Raw genomic sequence first — 21,174 nt, 5'->3', positions numbered from 1 at the left:
GAGGCCATCTGAGCGAGGGAACAGACTCAGAGTAGGTGATACTTTCCTTTGAATATATATTCAACACTTATCAACGCCTACCGTATATTAGCAATAGTCCTGGACATCATGGAGAATAGAGAAGTAGAGAAGTCAGAGTGATATGTGTCTTCACAGTGAAGGGAACAAACCCAGACAGGACTGCTCTTAGTGTTTGCTTACTCATTTAGCACTTATAAATTCTGGGCTCCATGCTATGAGACAACCCATAAAAATCATCATAATTATGGTAATGGCTAATAATTAGAGAGTACTTGCTCTGTGCCTGGTAGTTTTTCAAGCCTCCATAGCATAAATTCATTGAATCCACAATAAAATTATAAGGATCAGTATTATTATCCCCATTTACCCAGAGAGAAACAGATAGAAAAGGTAGTAGGCTGGACATTTCTGAAGCACCATGTCAGGAGCAGAGTTTAGAATTTAGTGCTGTGAATAGAGGGGTACCTCTGTATGGGTGGGTTCGGATGGGAGATATGTGACACCCAGAGTCTGTCAAGGTGCTCACTTCTCTCAGTTGATTTCCCCTTAGGTAAGATGGGCCAGTTGATGGGTTGAGATGAAGATGAAGTTGATGAATATTTGGTCATCTTGGGAGAAATAAGCCGAAGTAAGGGGTTCTGGTTGCTACTACAGGGTACAAGAGAGGTACATGTTTGCAAGAAAGTGGAAGTTTGTGTGCATTGTGAGGCATATATTTTTTGTGTCTGTGTGGTATGCAGACTTATGGGTCTGTGCAAGAATTAAGGATGTATTGAGTGTATGTGCAGTGAGTGTGAAGCTACAACAGTGTGTGCACCATAATGTGTGAATTATAAGGGTATTTGTGCATGCGTGCACATTAAGGCAACATGGATATGTGTGTGTGTTATAAATGGAAGTACCATATTGATTAAAAACATGTCAGGGATGTGGGTTTCAGAGTTGTCGCTCACCAATGTACAACAAAGGAAAGCATTCTTGGAGCCCCACCTGCTGGAGAAGGTGGAGACAGTACAGAGGAGTCTTACCTCTGCCTCAAGGAGTTGAGACATTCCTGGGGAGAATCCTCATTCTTCTGAAAAACAATCTACAAAAAATAATTAATTTATGGAAGTTGAGCCACCTGGAGAAAGGGAGTGACACTGGAGTCCACAAGTACTAGGAACCTGGAAATGGGGCCCCTGTGAAGAGGCAGTCCGGTAACATTCCTGAGGAGCCAGAAAGATCTATAGACTTGCAGCTGCTCTTGTGCCCCAGAGAGGGCACCATGGGTCTGGCACAGTTTGTTTGCTTCAGTTGCTGAGCAAAAAATCGGAGAACATGTACTTCGAAGTATTGGGAAATACCTGATTCATGGGGAGTTCCCTATGTTAGAAACACTGGCATATGGAATGCCAGAAAGGGCATCCAGGAGAGACAGGGTAGGAATGGCCAAAGCAAAGGCCTGGCAACTGAAGCTGGCTGGGATGGAGGAGGGAGTAGAGGATGGTTTGGAAGTATTTGACTTCACCGTGGGAGCCTAGGGAAAGGGGATGGAATCTGAATCCCAAGGGAGGGGACTTCCTGGAGACTTTGGTCAAAGATGATCCGAGAGAGGGAGGAGGGAGAGAGGACATTCCTGACAGAAGTCACAGCACATGCAAAGATAAAAGTTGTGTCTCTCTGATCCCTCCCCCAACCCCTGCCCTTAGAGATGAGTCAGGTGATCATTTTTAGTTTGAAGTCAGGCACTCTGACTCCAGACCTCACACCATTACTACCTTGTTTAAACAGGCCAATGATTCAATGAATAAAGAATGAACACAGGAATAAGTGGATAATTCACCTGAAAATCCTGCAGGCAGAAGAGACTCTAAATCTAATTACTTGCCATATCTTCTTACACTTCAGTTGGTCCACCATCATCATTCACTATGGTCCACAAGGGTCTGCTCAACCCAGTCTCTGCTAACCTCTCTGACACCATCTCCTGCCACAATCCCCCTCTCTCAATTTGCTCCAGCCACACTGACACTTCTTTCTGGCACAATCTTAAAAGAAAAAAAAAATGCATGGATCACAAAATGAATATGACTCTTTGGGAATGAATTGGAATTCTCAAGTTCCTTCATCTATAAAACGGAAATGATATTACCCACCCATAGTATTGTGAAGATTAGAGGAGACAGTACATGTAAACAGCTCAGTTAAACATTGGGTACAATCAGTCAACAAGTGATTATTTTTAAATGGATTTGTGCTTTCATTGTACTCAGGATTTTATAGGAGCTGACAGAATGGCTTTCACAGCCCACCTCTGCCCAAACTATAAAGGTCATTTGCTCATATGGCAAACATTATTTGGCACCTACTATGCGCATACCCTAGGATGGGTCTGCTTCTGTCTGTGGAAAGTTCTCTGGTGCAGGAGGAGACAGCTATGGGCTGATAATACCAGGATGTTATCACTGATTTGGGCTGTGTCCAAGGCAGATGGATGAGAGTGTATGAAACGAGTGTGTGTGTAGAGGGGGATAGATGGACACACATCAGGGCTAGAGCTTCAGGGAATGTGTCTGTGTGGCTGATCTAGGTTTGTCTGTCATTATCTACGGGTATATATTTTGTCTGTGTGTGCATACTCATGTGAGTTCTGTGTTTTGGTGTGGTGCCTGTATACATGTAGGCATATACACCTGCATATATGCATGCATGTCCATGTGTGTTACCCTGGGCTGTGCGTATATAGATACCTAGGTTGGTGTGTGATCTCTGTCTGTACATGCCTCGTGTGTTTCCTTACTTTTGTGTGTACCTATATGAATCTCCGTGTGTGTCATTTCCTGTGCGTCTCCAGCCTCTGAGGGCAAGGGCATATACCCCACCCAAGTGTCCACCTCTGTCTGTCTGATGCTGTCTATGCCACTACCAAAGGCCTCTCTACCTTGCTGAGCCTGTGTGGATGTGGGAAACTGATCTTCCCGCGAGATACTGCATGTGACCACAACCCCTCACCGTGATGGGGTTATTTCTCTACTTTTGTGTCTCCGAGTGTGCTTCCATTCCCAGCCCCCACATGCCTTTTGTAGTGAATATCAAAACTGGAGAGTATCTGCAGAGGGTCCTGCGTGTGGGTGAGATTGGCTTTGAAGACCAGGATGAAGCAGGGTGGGGAGCTTTCCTGACCACCCACTTCGACCCTTCGGACAAGCACCCACCCCACCCCCACTCCCCAAATTGCGCATCCCCAATCGGGGAGGGGGGAAGGGAACAGGATGCGGCGTGGCGCTTGCGCACTGCCTCCTTCAGCACCGCGGACAGCGCCTTCGCCCCCGCCCGCCGGCGCGCGCCACCGCCGCCCCAACACTGAAGGCGCGCTGACGTCACTCGCCTTTCCTCCGCAAACTCCCCTTCCCCGTCGCCTTGGTCGCGTCCACGCTGCCGCCGGCCCAGCCAGACTGCACCATGCGGGGCACAAGATAGGGGGGCACGGGCGCGACCATCCGCGCTGCGGCGGCGGCGACTCAGCGAAGCCTCAGTCTGCAGCGGGCAGCGGAAGAGTCGCGTCGTGCCTGAGAGCGCAGCTGTGCTCCTGGGCCCCGAGCGGTCCGCCCCCACGGCTCCTGATCCGACTGCTCCTAAGACCCCCTGCCCCGCGCCGCAGCCATGAACTACCTGCGGCGCCGCCTGTCGGACAGCAACTTCATGGCCAATCTGCCAAATGGGTACATGACAGACCTGCAGCGCCCGCAGCCGCCCCCACCACCACCTGCTGCCCCCAGTCCCGGAGCCACGCCCGGTCCCGCGACCGCCACTGCTGAGAGGGCTTCCGCGGCTGCCCCTGTGGCCTCTCCGGCCGCCCCTAGCCCGGGGTCCTCGGGGGGCGGTGGCTTCTTCTCGTCGCTGTCCAACGCGGTCAAGCAGACCACTGCGGCTGCGGCCGCCACCTTCAGTGAGCAGGTGGGCGGCGGCTCTGGGGGCGCAGGCCGTGGGGGCGCCGCTGTCAGGGTGCTGCTGGTCATCGATGAGCCCCACACCGACTGGTAAGCCACTGCCCCGAAGTCTCCCCGCGGGCCTGGGTCCCCGGATGGTTTTGGGACGAGCAGTTAGTTATCGAGCACCACTTGTGTGCCTGGCACCTGACCCCCTCGCCCAAACCCTTTTTCTCTACATTTTTATGCTGGGCGCTTCCTGTGCTCCCCGCTCTTACCGCCCCCGCCCCAGGCTTCCTTGATCTACATAGGGAGCAGTTATCGGGCGCCTGCTGTGTACCTCCTTCCCCAAAATCTTGGCTTCAGTGTATCCTGTGAACATTTGAGAGCCTAATGTGCCCTGCCTTCCCAACCCTCATGCCAAAGGCCTTGTCCCTCTAATGGATCTCGTGAGCATTTATCAAGTATCTGCAGTGTGCCTCAACGGGAGCCCTTCCCCAAGGCCTTTTGCTTCCATGAATTTTGTGAACATTCACTGAGAGCTCGACGTGTCTTGTTCTCTTCAACTGTTGCCCTAAGGCCTTCTTTCTAATAGATCTTGTGAGCATGTATCTCTAGAGTGGGCTATGTGACCCACTCCAACCCTCCCCTCAAAGACCTTTAAAACAATTAAGTGAACATTAATTGAGTGCCTGCTATGTATCCCACCCTAGCTTCTCACCCAAAGTGTCACCTTTAATGGATCCTGTGAGCCTTCATTGAATGCCTTCTGTGTGCCCCAACTCCAGGTCTCCTCTCCAAGGGCCTGTTTCTCCAAAGAATCTGGAAAGAATTTATTAAGGGCTTGATGTATGACCCATCCCCAAACCACTTTCTCAAACGAGTTCTGTGAGAATTTTTTAACCTTCTGTGTGAGACTCATCCTCTCCCCAAAATCTTTTTTCTACAATGGATCTAGAAGGCATTTAGTGAGTGTCTCCTTTATCCCCCATTCTCAAGCTACTTCAAAGATCTTGCCTTTGGTGGACCCACCTAACACTCATCAATTGCCTACTGCATGAGCCTTCACTAAAAACTCTTTCCTCCAGGGTATTCAGCAAACATTGAATGCCTGCGTTTACCCCATCCCCAAACCCTTTCTCCTTGCCTTTTCCTCCAGTGGCTTCAGTCTGTGTGTATTGAGTACCTTCTGCATGATCCAAACTTAGACTCTCTCCATAAAGGCCTTTGCCTCCAATTAATACAGTAATCAGATATCTAGCACTTGCTGCATGTAGCATTTCCTTTTTCCAAAGACCTTTTCTTTTTAATAACTCCTTGGAGGATTTGTGGAACACCTGCTATGTGCCTGATTCTGTGCCTTCTCCACAAAAGCCTTTCCTCTCATGAATGGAGGATCAAGCTTACATAGATCAAGTTTCTGTATCCCCACTCCCCTTCCCCAAAAAACTTTTCTTCCAATGGATCCAGTGATTGTATGTCCATCCCTAGTTACCCCACCCCGACCAAAGACCTTTTTTATTAATGGTTTCAGTGCGCATTTATTCCTTGTCTGCCAGGTGCTCGATTCTAATTACCTTCCCCCAAAGGACTTTTCCTCCAATGGCTCTTGTGAACATTTATAGAATACCTTCTGTATGCTCTGTGTTCATTCTTCCTCCTCAAAGTCCTTTTCTTCCAATGGATTCAGTGAGCATGTATGCAGTACCTGTTGTGTGTAGGGAGTATATGTCCCTTCATTACCTCTGGGAGAACCTGCACCTCATAAAGCATCTCTTCAGGGTCCTTTCCTTTGATAAGTCCAGAGCCCAAGTTATAAGGGTTACCCCTTTTCCACTCTCTTCAGTGTCCCTAGGATTCCCTCTCCCAATCTTAAGTTCATACCTCAAAGGGCCTTCTATTTAAGCCACTAAACACTTATTGATCACCTACTAAGAGCCATTCCAAGTCTGGAAGTTTTGCCTCTGTTCCAAGAGCTCCCTCCCCAGGATTCTACTTCAGCCTAAATTTATCAAGTACCAGCTCTTTACTGGTTAGATAACCTCTGCCCCCAGGAACCCTTATCCAGCAGCCTTTCTCTCTATTTGGAGCCATTTATTCCTTTTATAGATAAATTTCATACTTTTCATGTGTGAGAGTGTAGGAAACATTTATTAAGCACTACTATATACTAGGAAGACCCCTCCTTCAATTCTTCTTCCTTCTAATCCTAACCACCAGCTAGATTCTCTATACTTTTTCCTCCATTCAATGCCACAGTTGTTTAATGAGCACTTATTGTATACTACTAAGAACCCCATATTCAATGCCTCTTCTCCTTCTCTTGTAGCCCTAATTCCCCCTTCAACAATCTTCATCCTGCCGTCCACATTACACAATCCTGAAAGCTCATAATGTGCACCTACTGTATTCTGGCTAGGTCCCCTCCCCCACTTAGTAGCCATCTTCCCAACTACCCCTTTCCCCCAATTAATCTGAAGAGCATTTATTAATCTTAGTGTATCCTGTTCAAACGACCACATTCCCATCCCTGTACCAGGCTCCTTCAGTCTTTTTTCCACTATTACATAAAGCATTTATTGAATATATGCTATAATTCCTTCACCAGCACCCACTCACATAGATGCCATCTTCCTGAATAAATTTGCTCCACTGAAGTCACCAAATTTTCATGAGGCCCCTTCTGAATATTAGTAACCACCCTCCTTTAGACTTCCCTTCTCCACTCGGACCCTCTAGGCAGGTTCTTTGCTGCTTTTTCCTTTATTCCATTATACATATGTTAATTATCTCCCCAATACTGAAAACATCTTTCCCCTTTCCATAATCATAACTCCAGTATTTTCCACTTTTTCTTCTAATTTGTCCAGCAAGCATTTATTGAGAACTTGCTGAATTCAGTGAGTCTTCTCTTTCCTTCTGCATCGCAGAAGCCTCCCCCATTATCTCAGCAGCTGCTCCCGTCTTTTCTTCCAGTCATTCTAGCAAATATTTATCTATTTATCTTTGCAAATATTTATTTAGTGTCTACTATAGGTGGGGTAGGATGGATACAGAGAGAAAGCTTATGTACACCTGGCTCAGTGTGGCGAACAGAGACCTCTGCATCATCAACTTGCAGACATTCAGAACTATGCAAGTTTTAGGGATCTCAGCCTGGAATAAAAGAGGAGTGGTGCAAACTCTAATGGCTTGTACACCTAAAGTCTGACACCTTTCCCACCAAACCTTACCACTCTCATTCCTTTCTGGGTCTGGAGTCCTCTGTGATTTAAAGTTGCAAACTCTGAGTTGAGACTCATCTCCCCTTATTTTTCAAATGGTGGGCCATCTATTGGCTTGTGAACAACATTTCATTTTCTTCATGAAGTCCGATGAATGAAAATAGAAAATAACCAAGTATATTGCACATAGTAAGTGGAATTATTATTTAGCAAAACTGTCACTCCAATAAAAATATAATCAATAATGTATGCCATATATTATATATGAAATATACTATATAATACATTTATTATATAATGAGTTTTCAGTATTTAATACATATATGTGTATGTTTTGCTTTATGAAATGTAGAGGAAATTTTAGACTATTGCACATAGTAAGGGTAATTATTTACTGAAACTTTCATTCTAATTATATATGTATATTTAAATACATTCTACTATACATTCTAGATACATCTACACATAATATGTAATATACAATATATTGTATGTTATATATTATATAAGACATCTTATATTATATTGTTATACAATATATATTATATCTGTAGGATGAGTTTTTATGTAAATATATATATGGTGGGTTATATAAACTATATTTCTTTTTTATTTTTTAATTAAAATTATTGGGGTGATATTGGTTAATAAAATCAAATAGGTTTCATGTGTACAATTCAATAATATGTCATATATATATATTGCATTGTGCATTCACCACCTAAAGTTAAATTTCCTTTATATTTCTTATTGTGGCTTCTTTTCTGAGACTTCCCTGGAAACAGACCCTGAGGCTCTGAGATTTGCGTACAGATTTCTTAGGGAGAGCTCTGGGGAACACCCGTTGTTGGGGAGAAGTAGGGGAAGCAAGAATTGGCAGAGGGAAAGGTTGATCTTTGATTCAGCCGCAACAGAGGCCTCAAGCAATCCTCTGGGGAGCTCTAGAGCTGAGATGAGCCCCTAGAGTTCTCCAAATGGAGGTGGGATGGTCAGGCTTTTGAATTCCTGCATCAGTCAGTCATTGACCACAGGCTGCCCCCTGGGAGGAGGAACAATCTTAGGGAAGACAAATTCATGCTGCAGAGGGCAATTCCTTGGGAGGGACAGCACTGTGAACCTTCAGCAGCAACTGTTCCCAGAATCTGGAGAATAAATGTGAAGGCCTGCGGAGGGAGGATCTGGGTGGAGGCCACAGCCCACCCCTTGTATTGCTCATGTTCACTTGCTTCTTAGAATAAGTTTACCCTATCTCGGAACAGCATTTCCAGGACTGTAACTGGCCTTGTTTTCTGGGAGAAACTTGAAAGAGCATTGTTAATGAGATGAACTAGAGCCTCCACTGCCTCAATTGATAAATGTGACATAAATAAGTGATATGCGTTGTCTCCTTCTACTTTACATTGTAGATTCCTCTCACTCTCAGCTAGTACCTCACTTGGTCTTGGTGGCTTACTTAGTACATGATTCATCCCCTCATCCTTGAAAGACCCCTGAGCCCTTGGCCCCTTTGCTCTCCTCAGACTGTGGTTGCTGTACTTGTCCATTTGCAATCAGAGGTGAGCTAGGAGTACCAACAGATGCCCAAGCACATCACCTGGGTGCTGCCCTGCCCCCATTGTGTGACAGCAGCCCTGCCTCTTCTTGATGATCAGTGTCATGTCTCCCTGCCAAGACAGTGACTCCTCTTCATATCTGTTGGCATGCAAAACCTGAAGTGTCCAGATAGGAGTCAAAGCTTAGAATATGATGGGATTCTTGCTATGTCCCCTGGTAGCAGTGTTTCCCCTTGGAGAACCAGGACCTCTAACCTTGCAGATGCCTGAGGAAACAGAAAGCACACATTCCAAAAGTGGATCACTGGGACTGATAGTAAGCTGGGTCACTCCTTCTTTCACCTCTGGGTTCCCAGACCCATGTATTCTACCAATTAGAAACACAGCACAAATGATGGTCATTGATTTAGGGTGTACGCTGGGTTTTGGAGAATGGTGCCCAATTCTTGCACACTATTACTTCCAAGCTGGGGTCTTAGCTGTAGTTACAAGAAGTTGTTACATCACTCTATCAGGCCAGCAGTATTTAGGTGGTATAGTATATAATGTCATCAGTTTATTCCATGGTCATGGGCCCACTGTTGCGCCTCCTTTGCTGTTTGAAGCAATGTTATGTAAGATCCCATGCTGGTGGAACAAACACTGTGTAAGCCCTTGAACAGTGATGCTGGCTAAGGTCTTGCAATCAGGAAAGGCAAACCCATATATAGAATATTCCAATCAAAATTAATAATTACTCCTTCCAAGGTAGAAGAGGCTCAATGTAGTCAGCTTGCCACAAAGTAGCTGGTTGGTCTTCTTGAGGGATAGTGCCATGTCAGAGAGTCAATAATGGTCTCTGTTGCTGGCAGATTGGACATTCAGCAATAATGCTGTAGGCTCCACATATAGCCTCCATCTGTTACTCTTGCTGCTTCATATATGTGCCCATCTGCCGGCACTGGGGTGACTGATTCAAGAGGCTGGCTGACATCATCTGGCTGACTCATTCTGTCTACCTGGTTGCTTAGTGCCACTTCCATGGTGGATGCTGTCTGGTGGGTGTTAACATACAATACAAAGATCTTTGCTCTTCACTTCACTTATTCTCCATTCCCATATGTCCACCTACATTTTTGTGTCCCAGACCTCCTTGTTCCAATCTTCCAATATTTTTTTCAAGGCCTCTAATCAGCCAAGCCATTGGCCACTGCATTTTAGTGAATATATATTCTAATTTTGGACCACTTATCTTTCCCCACAAAGTAGGTGACTGGGTGTACAACCTAAAGCTTTGCTCATTGGGAGCTCTGCTACTGTTTTCAAGGCTACTCCAAGCAGGGCTATAGTGCAGCCACTGTCTGCTTTTGGTTTCCACCTACATACCAAGCCAACCCATTTGTAAATCATACTTAGGCTTTTTTTCTCCTTTATCTGCTAGGTGTAAGGAGTCCCCTTAGTGAGCTGAAGGAGGCACTAGCACAACAGTATGGATGATATGGGCCTCTGGGTTACCTGCTCAGGCAGCTTGGTTTGTCCTACTTGGGCTCAATCCTGTCTGACTCTATTACTTGGAAGGGCTGGTAGGACATAGCTTATAATAGGCACTTCTGGATGCATAGTCACTTGGTGCCCCATGATCAAACATTCTGCCTCTATCAGGGCCCAGTACCACACCAAGATTTTTTTCTCAAAAGGCATGCAAATTCTCTGTTGCAGATGTCATAGCCTTGCTCAAGAACCCCAGGTGTCTCCCACTTGAGCTTCTCATAAGCTCACACTACATATTTTCCCACTATTGACACCTCCAGTATCATAGAATCTGCCAGATCATATGGCCTGAGTGGCAGGACTGCTTGCATTGCAGACTGGACCTGCTGCAGAGTCTTTTTCTGCTCTGGCCCCCACTCAGGGCTGGCAGCCTTACGTATCTCCTGGAATATGGATCAGAATAATATTTCCAGGTATGGCATATGCTGCCTCCAGAACCTGAAGAGGTCTACCAGGTGTTGTACTTTTTCCTCATGATGGGATGTGTGATATGCAATGCTTTGCCCTTTTATTTAGAGGGGCCTTCCTGGCATGCCTTGGACCACCGAATTCTTAAAAATGTTACTAATGTGACAGGCCCCTGAGTATTTGTAGGGTTTATCTCCCATCCTCTGGAGTACATGTGTCTTATTAAGGCAATGTACAAACCATCTCTTGCTCATCTTGCCCAATCAATATGATGTAATCAATATCGTAGTCCAATGTGGTTTTCTGTGGAATGCCCAGATGGCCCAGGTTCCTTTGGACTATATGATGACACAGGGTGAGAAAGATAACAGCCCTATGACAAGACCATCAGTGAATTCTGTTGTCAGTCTCATGTGAGTGTAAAATGTTTCTGATCCTCTCTCCTGATCAGAATGGAAAAGAATGCATTCACTAAATCAGTGACCACCTGCTGTGCCTGAGGTCTTCTTAATCTCTTCTAGCAATGACAGCATGTCTAGTACAACAGCTTCAATCAGGACTAGTACTTGGTTGAGCTTGCAATAGTCTACAAACATTTTCCAGGATCCACCCAACCTCCTTAGGGACCAAATTGATTAATTCATTGGAGCTATGATGGGACAAACACCCCTGAGTCCTCTAGATCTTTCAGAGTGGCACTAAGTTCCACTATCGCCCCTAAGATAGACAAAATATTGTCTTTGATTTACTACTTTGATTGGAGGATTAGACTTTTCCTACTACAATAGCTGTTAACCCACAGGCCAAGTAATCCATGTAGAGGTCTGACAACTACAGATATATCTATTGCAATTATGCATTTGTGAACTGGGGAGGTGACCACTGGATGGGCCTGTGGACCTAATGGGACCCACTGTGAGCAGGATCTGGGCCAGGACTCCATTTGTTACCACTACTGTGCTTCTCCACATAGCTGGTGCCACTCTCACCAGCATATTCTTTATTGATTTTGTAACAGGCCCTCCCATAGAACATAGTCAACTGGTAGGTTTTTCAGACTTAAGTAGAATACCTACTCTAACATGTCTGCTTCTCTGAGCCCTTTGATCCTTTCCTCCACAATCTGCCATGCAAGTTCTGGCATTTCTGTTACACTTGGTGTGAGCCATTGTTTTCTCCAAGTTTTCACAAGTCATCAGCAACAACTTCTAGAGTCCTTGCCAGGGTTTTAAGTTCTGTGTCCTGGGAGAGTGCTCCAACTTCATGTTTTACCCCCCTGATCCATCGTCCTCAGGATACAGCCCCATGCATACTTTCCCAGCTCCTGTCAATACACGTTAGCCAAATTCTTCAGTTTTTGTATATTATTCCTTTCCTTCCTTTGTAAGCTTAGAAGTTTTCCAATCAGATTGTGCTAGGATTTGACCCTGGTTATTGATCTGGTTGCTGAGAGGGGAAAGAGGGTATATTCTGAAAGGGGCAAGCATTGTTTTATAAGACACCTACTTCATTCAAGACCTCTGCATTATCCCTAAGGAGGAATGGGCTACTTCTGCAGGTGAATCTGTAAGTTTGAGGTGTTACATGAATCTTCCCAAATATCCCCATCCCAAGTCTTATGGCCCCACTCCTGTCCTATTAGGGTTCTGCGCATGACATAGAAGATGTCCTAGGCCTGAGAATTCAACCTTCTCTGAAGTTCTACTACACTTAAAATTAAGCCCTAAACCTGTTCCTCCTCTCTGTCTTCCCTCTGGTTGCAGAAGCTTGAGGTTTCCTTAAATACAGCCAAAGGAGGTCCTCTTGCTTTGAGTCGGTATTGTTTACCCTGAGCACATCAGATCTTTCTTCAGCTAATCAATGGTGTTTAGTGAATAGTTATCCAAGTCTAGTTACCATTTCCTTCACACCTTTCAAGTACCATGGATATTCCACCAACTAATGCATTCCCTTCACCAGTATCTCATTACAGTCCACCATCAGTAAAAGTTACTGCTACTCAAAAACTACAGGGACCTGCACTGTAATTTTCCTTCTCAGGAGAATAAATTTCACATTGCTTCTTTTCCCACTATGGACACCTCCAGTATCATGGTATCTGTCAGATCATATAGTTCGAGTGGCATTCTGCTTGTATCACAGTCCAGGCCTACTGCAGAGTGCTTCGTGTTGCTACAGCATATCAGGAGCTATTTGTGTTACACCCCCCACAAATAATGGTTCCTCGTTGTCTACTGGGTGACTCAGCTCAGAATGGCATTAGAGCCTTCTTTGTAGTTTGACTTCTCTGGCCTGGTTTTAGGTTGGGTTATCTGAAAACAGGTTTTGAAGCAGAGAGTTGCATGTAGGAGGTTTATTGGGGAGTGCCTTTGGGATTAACACCTGTCAGGAGGGCAGGGTTGGGCAGAGGGAGAAGCTGGTCTGCAATGTGGACCTCAGAGGCCTCAGCTATCCTAGAGAGAGCTCTTGGGCTGGGTTGGTCCTTCAGAATCAAGCCTATATTGAGGCAAAGAGGCTGGCATTTGTACTCATTCAGACCAGATATAAGCCATGGGTTGCCCAAAGTAGATGTAACCTTGACCAAAGCAGTTCTCTGTGACAAAAGACAGTTCCCAGTGGGAAAACAGCTGTGAACTGTCAACAACTGATACTCAGGGTGCATTGGCCCTGAAGAGGAGATCTGAACAGAGCACCACAGTACCCACTACACTTATGGTCAAAAAAAGTTTGAAAAAATAGGGATTTCGTCCACACTCATCTTCATTTTATAAATGAAAAATGCACAGGTCTAAGAAAGATTCTCTTCCAACACTTGTGAAAGGTCAGTATCAGTAGTGGAAACAACTGATACTCAGGGTGCATTGGCCCTGAAGAGGAGATCTGAACAGAGCACCACAGTACCCACTACACTTATGGTCAAAAAAAGTTTGAAAAAATAGGGATTTCGTCCACACTCATCTTCATTTTATAAATGAAAAATGCACAGGTCTAAGAAAGATTCTCTTCCAACACTTGTGAAAGGTCAGTATCAGTAGTGGAGTGTGTGTTTGTGTTTGTGTGTGTGTGTGTGTGTGTGTGTGTGCCAGTACACAAAGGCTAGGTAAAAGCAATTATATCTTTCAAAACATTGTTGTACTTACAAAAAGCAATTTCCACGAGAGAGAGAGAGAGAGAGAGAGAGAGATTGCGAGGAAGAGAGAAGGAAATAACTGTGCTTGGTGCTTAGGGTCTTTGGGTATGTCAGTCAAGTCACTAGGGCCCCTTTGTGCCATGTCTATGTGTCAGAGACCCTGACTGTATGCATGAAGGTGACCCCAGAAGTGGCTTCTACCCTTATCCTCCTTCTATGAGAAAACTGATTGGTGATGAGCTTCTGTCTGTGGAGAAACCTGTCAGGTAGGAATCCTGGGCCTGGGAGAAGAGGCCACTGGAAACCTAGCCTAGCTGAGGATGGGCCCAGAGACAGTGACATAGCAGTTCATGATGTGCCTACTGCTGCTCCTACCCCTCTCCTTCCTATGGCTTCTCCTCATCCTCAACTGCATTCCTCCCCACCCACATCATTGCTGGCTCCAGCTTCTGTAGAACCGCCACCAGCCTGCACCCCTCGATCTACTCCTTTTCTGTATCCATACCCACCCTTGGCTGTTGTGTCCCCTCATGGCACAAAACCACATATGACGAATGTGCTCTTCCTTGGGAAAGGGCCAGAGAGCAGAGAGATGCTTCAGGCCAAACAAGCACTGAGACATACCCAGGCACACTTCATATATATGTATTTTCTAAGGTTCTTTGCCATTTACAAACCCCCATGCAATTTCAAAGTATGTTACAGTTTACAAAGCATCCCTCATTTTCTGAAGCTTTCCAAAAACATTACAATAGCAGTGTGATGAGCAGAGCATACTTTGGAAAATGCCTGATTTCTGAGGTTTGAGGACTTATTTTAAAGTTTTCAATGGTCTTTGACACACAACTCCATGATGATTACTTTGTTTCTTTATTGTTCACAAAGCATTGTTTGAGTTTTTAAGTATTTCAACAATCATAAATCACTTTATGGTTTCTCTAGTGGCACTGCAGGGGCAAAGAAGTCAAAAGACTGGCCTGAGTTCTATCTTCCTGAGATTTGAGCATTGATGGATGTGCTCTGCTTTTCTTTTCCAGGGCAAAATACTTCAAAGGGAAAAAGATCCATGGAGAAATTGACATCAAAGTAGAACAGGTTAGTTGGGGCAGATGGACCTATCAATTGTCCAGATTGTAAACTGAGTTTATTATTGTGTAATGTGAGTGAACCACTGATTTTTTTCCTTTTCCAGGCTGAATTCTCTGATCTCAACCTTGTGGCTCATGCCAATGGTGGATTTTCTGTGGACATGGAAGTTCTTCGGAATGGGGTGAAGGTTGTGCGGTGAGTATAAAAAGGATATTTGGGTGTTATGGGAAAGGCATAAGGACTCCCTTAGAGCTGAGAGAGTACCCACGTTCCCACCCATCCTGTGAGCACAAATTTAGGCATATCACAATAGCCAAGATATGGAAACAACCTAAGTGTCCAATTGACAGATGAATAAAGATATGAATATTTTATTTATATATAATTATTATTCAGCCATAAGAAAAAAGGAAATCCTGCTATTTGTGACAACATGGATGGACCTTGAGGACATTATGCTAATTCAGATAAATCAGACAGAGAAAGACAAATACTACATGATCTCACTTATATATGAAATCTAAAAAAGCCAAACTCATGAAAACAGAGAGTAGAATGGTAGTTACCAGGGGCTGGAGGGGTAGGAGGAGATTAGGAGAAATGTTGTTTAAAGGCAAAAACTTGCAACTGATAGATTAATAATCCTGGAGATCTAATGCATAGTATAGTGAATATAGACAGCAATATTGTATCATTACCATCAAACTTGCTGAGAATAGATCTCAATTATTACTGCTGCAAAAAAGAAATGATAATTATGTGATATAGTAGGCAGTGCTAGCTAATGCTACAATTGCAATCACATTACAATATATAAATGTATCAAATCAACATATCATACACCTTAAACTTACACAATGTTATCTGTAAAATATATTTTAGTTTAAAAAAAAAACTTCGGTACAGAATGTGAGAGATAGCTTATCTTCTGAAGAAGATCCAAGGATCCCAGCAGACTACAAGCTAAACTTTTCAGCTATTAAGTCAACAAACATTTCTTGAGCATCTACTGTATGCCAAGTGCTGCTTTCAGCATTTTACATTCAACAAACATTTCTTGAGCACTTATTGGGCACCAAGAGCTGTCCTACATGCTGAGGACCTGGCAATGAACAAAACAGGCCCCCCAAAAGACCAAAACACTCACAAGCCCTCTGTCTTCATGAAGCTTACATTCTACCATGGGATATACACAATAAATAAATAAGAAAATGCAAAAGTGCTAAGAAAAAATATGTAGCAACAAAGGGATGTAGGGATTGTTGGCTGGTGGGGGGTCTGCAATTTTGGATAGAGTAGACCTGTAGTATGAGACATTGAGGAAAGATCTGAAGGAGGTAAAAGAGAACCGCATGTAGATATCTAGGGGGAAAATGTTTCAAGCAGAGGGAACAGACTGTGTAGAGGCCCTGAGGCTATAATTTATTCTGGGCAGAATCTTTTGAGGACAGCTAGTAATCTGAGAGACTGTGACTCAGCTGTCAGAACTGAGTAGGTAAGCTGCAAGCTGACCTTGATGAAGAGAGGAGCAGGTAGGAAAGGCTTAAGGGAGTCACCAGATGGAGAAAGTAGAAAAGGTGCTTGTGGGGGAGGAAACATGCTTGTGCATGTGTGCTGAGGTGAGAAGCCACTTCGCAATTTCTAAGGGCTCTGGAGATTTAGAAACTTGGGCTTTGTTCTAAGGGTGGTGGGAAGCTTCTGGAGGGACCCTCAACACTCCTACCCCTGCACCCCAGGTCTCTGAAGCCGGACTTTGTGCTGATTCGTCAGCATGCCTTCAGCATGGCACGGAATGGAGATTACCGCAGTTTGGTCATTGGGCTGCAGTATGCCGGAATCCCCAGCGTTAACTCTTTACATTCTGTCTACAACTTTTGTGACAAGCCCTGGGTGGTAAGTGACAGGAAGTGTGCTATTGACAGAGGGAATATGTCATGCATGCATGTAGGAGCTCGAAATCACTGTGGTTTGGGAGAACTGAGGAAGTTTGGAAGCTTGGAGTCCTAGCTTGGAGACTCCATCCAGGTGAAGGACTTGCTGACCTGTCTCTTCTGGCTCTCATAGTTCGCCCAGATGGTTCGATTGCACAAGAAACTGGGAACGGAAGAATTCCCTCTAATCGATCAGACCTTCTACCCCAATCACAAAGAAATGGTGAGTCTGGGGGAAGTAGGGCAGAAGGGAAAAGTGTTGTGCTTACTGCAATGGTATTGCCAATGAATGTGTTGCCAATGGTACACTATCAGAGAATACAGCCAGCATGTGCTTGTGGAGGGTGAAGTTGCTTCAGGAAGGTTTTATTAATACTGTGAATTTACTTATGTGGTTACAAGTGTGATTTAAATTATTGATCCTGTTACATATAGTATCTATTCCCACCCATATTAAAAATTGATCTCTAATGTAAATTAACAGAATTATGATAATAAATCAGATTATGTTACATATAGAAATCAAGTTACCGTTACTAACATTATCAAATATTCCTCTTGATAGAAAGCTTAACAGTGTTTCAAGTTAGGATTGGGAATAAAAATTATCAGTAGCAATGTTATAAATTAAATTGCTTCCAAAAGCAATTTAATTGTTGGTTATTATTATCATAAAATATAATCACTAATATTACAAATTATCACCAATACTGCAAATTGTTGTTACTGATGTAAATTATGAGTACCAATGTTATGCATTAAATTATAGTTCCTAATAGAAATTGAATAATCATTACTAGTATCATCAAATATTATAACTATTATTACAAATGATTATAAATAAAACAAATTATGCTCTAATATAAATTATAAGTCCCTGTTTTGAATTATATTTAATAGTAGAAATTGTGTTATCATTACTAATATCATTAAATATTATAACTAACATTACAATTTATTACCAGTATTACAAATTAAGATTATCAATATAAGTGATTAGAAACTATGTTGTGAATTAAGTTGTAATTACTGAAAGAAAGTAAACTATTAGTAAAATATTATAAAATATCATTACAAATTATTGTCAATGTTACAAATTAAGATTACTAATATAAATTATGAGTAGAGTAACTATGTTCTGGAGATCGTTCCATGTGCACTTGGGGAGAATGTGTATTCTGCTATTGTAAGGTGGAGTGTTCCATATATATCTGTTAGGTCTAGTTGATGTATAGTATTGTTCAAGTTTTTCTTTCTTTGTTGATCCTCTGTCTAGTTGTTTTACCCATTATTTAAAGTGAGGTATTGAAGTCTCCAACCATTATGGATGAATTGTTTATTTCTCCCTTCAATTCTGCCTGTTTTTGTTTCTTGTATTTTAGGGCTTTGTTGTTAGGTGCATATATGTTTATCATTTTTATATCTTCTTGATAGATTAACACTTCTATCAGTATAAATTGGCCTTCTTTATTTCTAGTAACAATTTCTGTTTTAAAATATATTTTATCTGATGTTAATATAGCCTTTCCAGCTCTCTTTTGGTTACTTTTTGTTTGGTAAATCTTTTTTTCATCCATTTATTTTCAACTTATTTGTGTCTTTGAATTTAAAGTGTGTCTCTTGTAGATAGCATATAATTGGGTCATATTTTTCATCCATTCTCCCTATTTCTGCCTTTTAATTGGAGTATCTAATTCATTTACACTTAATGTAATTAGCGCTAAGGTAGAATTTATGTTTTTTAATTTGCTATTTGTTTTCTCTATCTCTTATGTCTTTTCTTCTCTGTATTCCTCCATTAATGTATACTTTTGTGTTAAGAAGGTATTTTCTAATGTGCCATTTTAATTCTCTTGTTTCCTTTCCATGTTTTTTATTTAAATATGTATTCTTAGTAGTTTCCCTAGGGATTACAATTAACATATTAATTTGTTACACTCTTATTTGCATAGCTTTATTTCCTCACCCCTCCTTTGTGCTGTTATTGTCATACAAATTTCATCTTTACATATTGTGTACCCATGAACATAGACTTATAATTATTGCTTGATGCAATTGCCTTTTAAATTAGAGGGCAAAAGTGTTACAAACAAAAAATGCATTCATAGTATCTTTTATATTTACCTATGTGGTTACCTTTACAAGTGTTCTTTATTTCTTCATATGTTCTTGAGTTATTGTCTGGTGTCATTTCATTTCAGCCTGAAGAACTCTCTTAGTATTTCTTGTAGAAGTGTGATAGTGATGAATTATCTCAGTTTTTGTTTATCTGTGAATGTCTTAATTTCTCCTTCATTTTTGAAATATAGTTTTAAAGGATATAGAATTCTTAGTTGACGTTCCTTTTCTTTTAGCACTTTGAATATGTCCCGCTGCCTTCTGGCCTCCAAGGTTTCTAATGAGAAATCAGCTATTATTCTTACTGTGGATCCCTTGAATATGATGAGTCACTTCTCTCTTACTACTTTAAAGATTTTCTCTTTGTCTTTATCTTTTATATGTTTATTTATGGTGCATCTAAATGTAGATCTCTATGAGTTCATCCTACTTGAAGTTCAGTGAGCTGCTTAGATGTGTAGATAAATATTTTTCATCTAATTTGGAAGGTTTTTTCAGTCATTATTCTATCAAGTTTTCTTTATTGCACATTTCTCTCTCTCCTTTGGGGACTCCCATTATGTGTATATTACTGTGTTTAACGGAGCTCCACAGGCATGTGAATCTCTTCATTTTTTTCTATTCCTTGGATTGCATGATCTCAGTTGACTTATCTAAAACTTCACTGATTCTTTATTTTTCCAGCTCAAATCTAGTGTTGAACCTCTCTACTAATTTTTTTTATTTCAGTTACTGTATTTTTCTTTCTTTCTTTCTTTCTTTCTTTCTTTCTTTCTTTCTTTCTTTCTTTCTTTCTTTCTTTCTTTTTAATTAAGTTTATTGGGGTAACATTGGTTGTTAACACAATTATATAATTTTCAGGTGTACATTATCATTTGACATCTGTATATTCTATTGTGTGTTTACCACCCAAAGTCCAGTTTCCTTCAGCTACCATATATTTGATCCCCTTTATCATAATTCACACTTGCCTTACTCCCCTATATTTGACCCCCTTTACCTCTGCCACCCCCTACCTTCTAGTAAACATTAGACTATAGTCCATGTACATGAGTCTCTGTTTGTTTGTCCTGTTCATTTGTTACTTTTAGGTTTATATCCCACATATAAGTGATCTCATGTGATTTTCAACTTATTTTCTCTAGCTTATTTCACTTAGCATGATTATCTCAAGGTCCATTCATATCGTTGCAAATGGCAGTATTTCATTTCTTCTTATGGCTGAGTAATATTCCATTGTATATATGTACCACAGCTTCTTTAGCCAGTCATCTATTGTAGGACACTTCAGTTGCTTCGATGTCCTGGCCACTGTGAATAATTTTGCTATGAACATCAATGTGCAAATATCTTTTTGGATATGGGTTTTGAAGTCTTTGCAGTAAATACCCAGTAGAGGGAATGCTGAATCATATGGTAGATCAATTCATGGTTTTTTGAGGAACGTCCATATTGTATTCCATAGTGGCTGTACCAATTTGCAGTCCCACCAGCAGTGTATGAGGGTTCCTTTTCCTCTGCATCCTCTCCAACATTTGTTACTATTTGTCCTGTTGATTATAGCTATTCTAATAGGTGTGAGATGGTATGTCATTGTGTTTTTGATTTGCATTTCCCTAATAGCTAGTGAGGTTGAGCATCTTGTCTTCTGTTTGGCCATTTGTATGTCTTCTTGGGAGAAGTGTCTGTTCAGGTCCTCTGCCCATTTTTTTAATTGGATTGTTTGTTTTTTGTTGTTGTTGAGTTGTATGAATTCTTTGTATATTTTGGATATTAGGCCCTAATCAGAGGTGTCGTTTGCAAATATATTCTCCCATCCAGATGGTTGTCTCTTTGACCTGTTGATAGTTTCTTTTGCTGTGCAGAAGCTTTTTAGTTTGATATACATTTAAATCCCAACAGCATCTATAATGTATTAATTGGTCTGTCTTTAGCTGATGGACCTTGTTAAATGATATGCCTTGTATTGCCCAAGTTTTGTACTTCACATCAGAATGCACAGAAGAATTTGATCAAACCACCAACATTGTCCGGCATGAACAAATGCTTTGTTTTGGAGGAGAGAATTTTTCAGCTGCCAAAGATTCTCTTTTCCACATATTTATTTTCTGATTTGATAAAAATCTTAGATATAGCACATAATTCTTCCTTAGTAAATAGAATATATAAGTATAATTTAACTTTTACCAATGACTCATAATGAGTTTAAATATCAACTATTGCACTCTGTTCTCAGTATGAGATTACTTTAGAAGATGA

The 21,174-nt window shown here is 42.0% G+C and overlaps 1 protein-coding gene across 2 annotated transcripts in view; it reads left to right on the top strand.

Annotated features, from left to right (window-relative positions):
• Positions 1-3,537: 3,537 nt before the first annotated feature.
• SYN1 (synapsin I) overlaps positions 3,538-21,174 on the top strand; it is a 53,493-nt gene continuing 35,856 nt past the window's right edge. For both annotated transcript variants that reach the window (XM_006906905.2, XM_025043390.1), the window contains exons 1-5: positions 3,538-4,043; positions 14,815-14,872; positions 14,970-15,061; positions 16,603-16,759; positions 16,931-17,020. In XM_006906905.2, coding sequence (XP_006906967.1) covers positions 3,667-4,043; positions 14,815-14,872; positions 14,970-15,061; positions 16,603-16,759; positions 16,931-17,020 — 774 coding nt within the window. In that variant the 5' untranslated portion in view covers positions 3,538-3,666. The remainder of the gene's footprint in view (positions 4,044-14,814; positions 14,873-14,969; positions 15,062-16,602; positions 16,760-16,930; positions 17,021-21,174) is intronic.

Source organism: Pteropus alecto, unplaced genomic scaffold, assembly GCF_000325575.1.
Source record: "Pteropus alecto unplaced genomic scaffold, ASM32557v1 scaffold392, whole genome shotgun sequence".
Classification (NCBI taxonomy): Eukaryota; Metazoa; Chordata; class Mammalia; order Chiroptera; family Pteropodidae; genus Pteropus; species Pteropus alecto.
The sequence above is the reverse complement of the archived record's forward strand: the minus strand, read 5'-3'. Positions and strand labels throughout refer to the sequence as shown.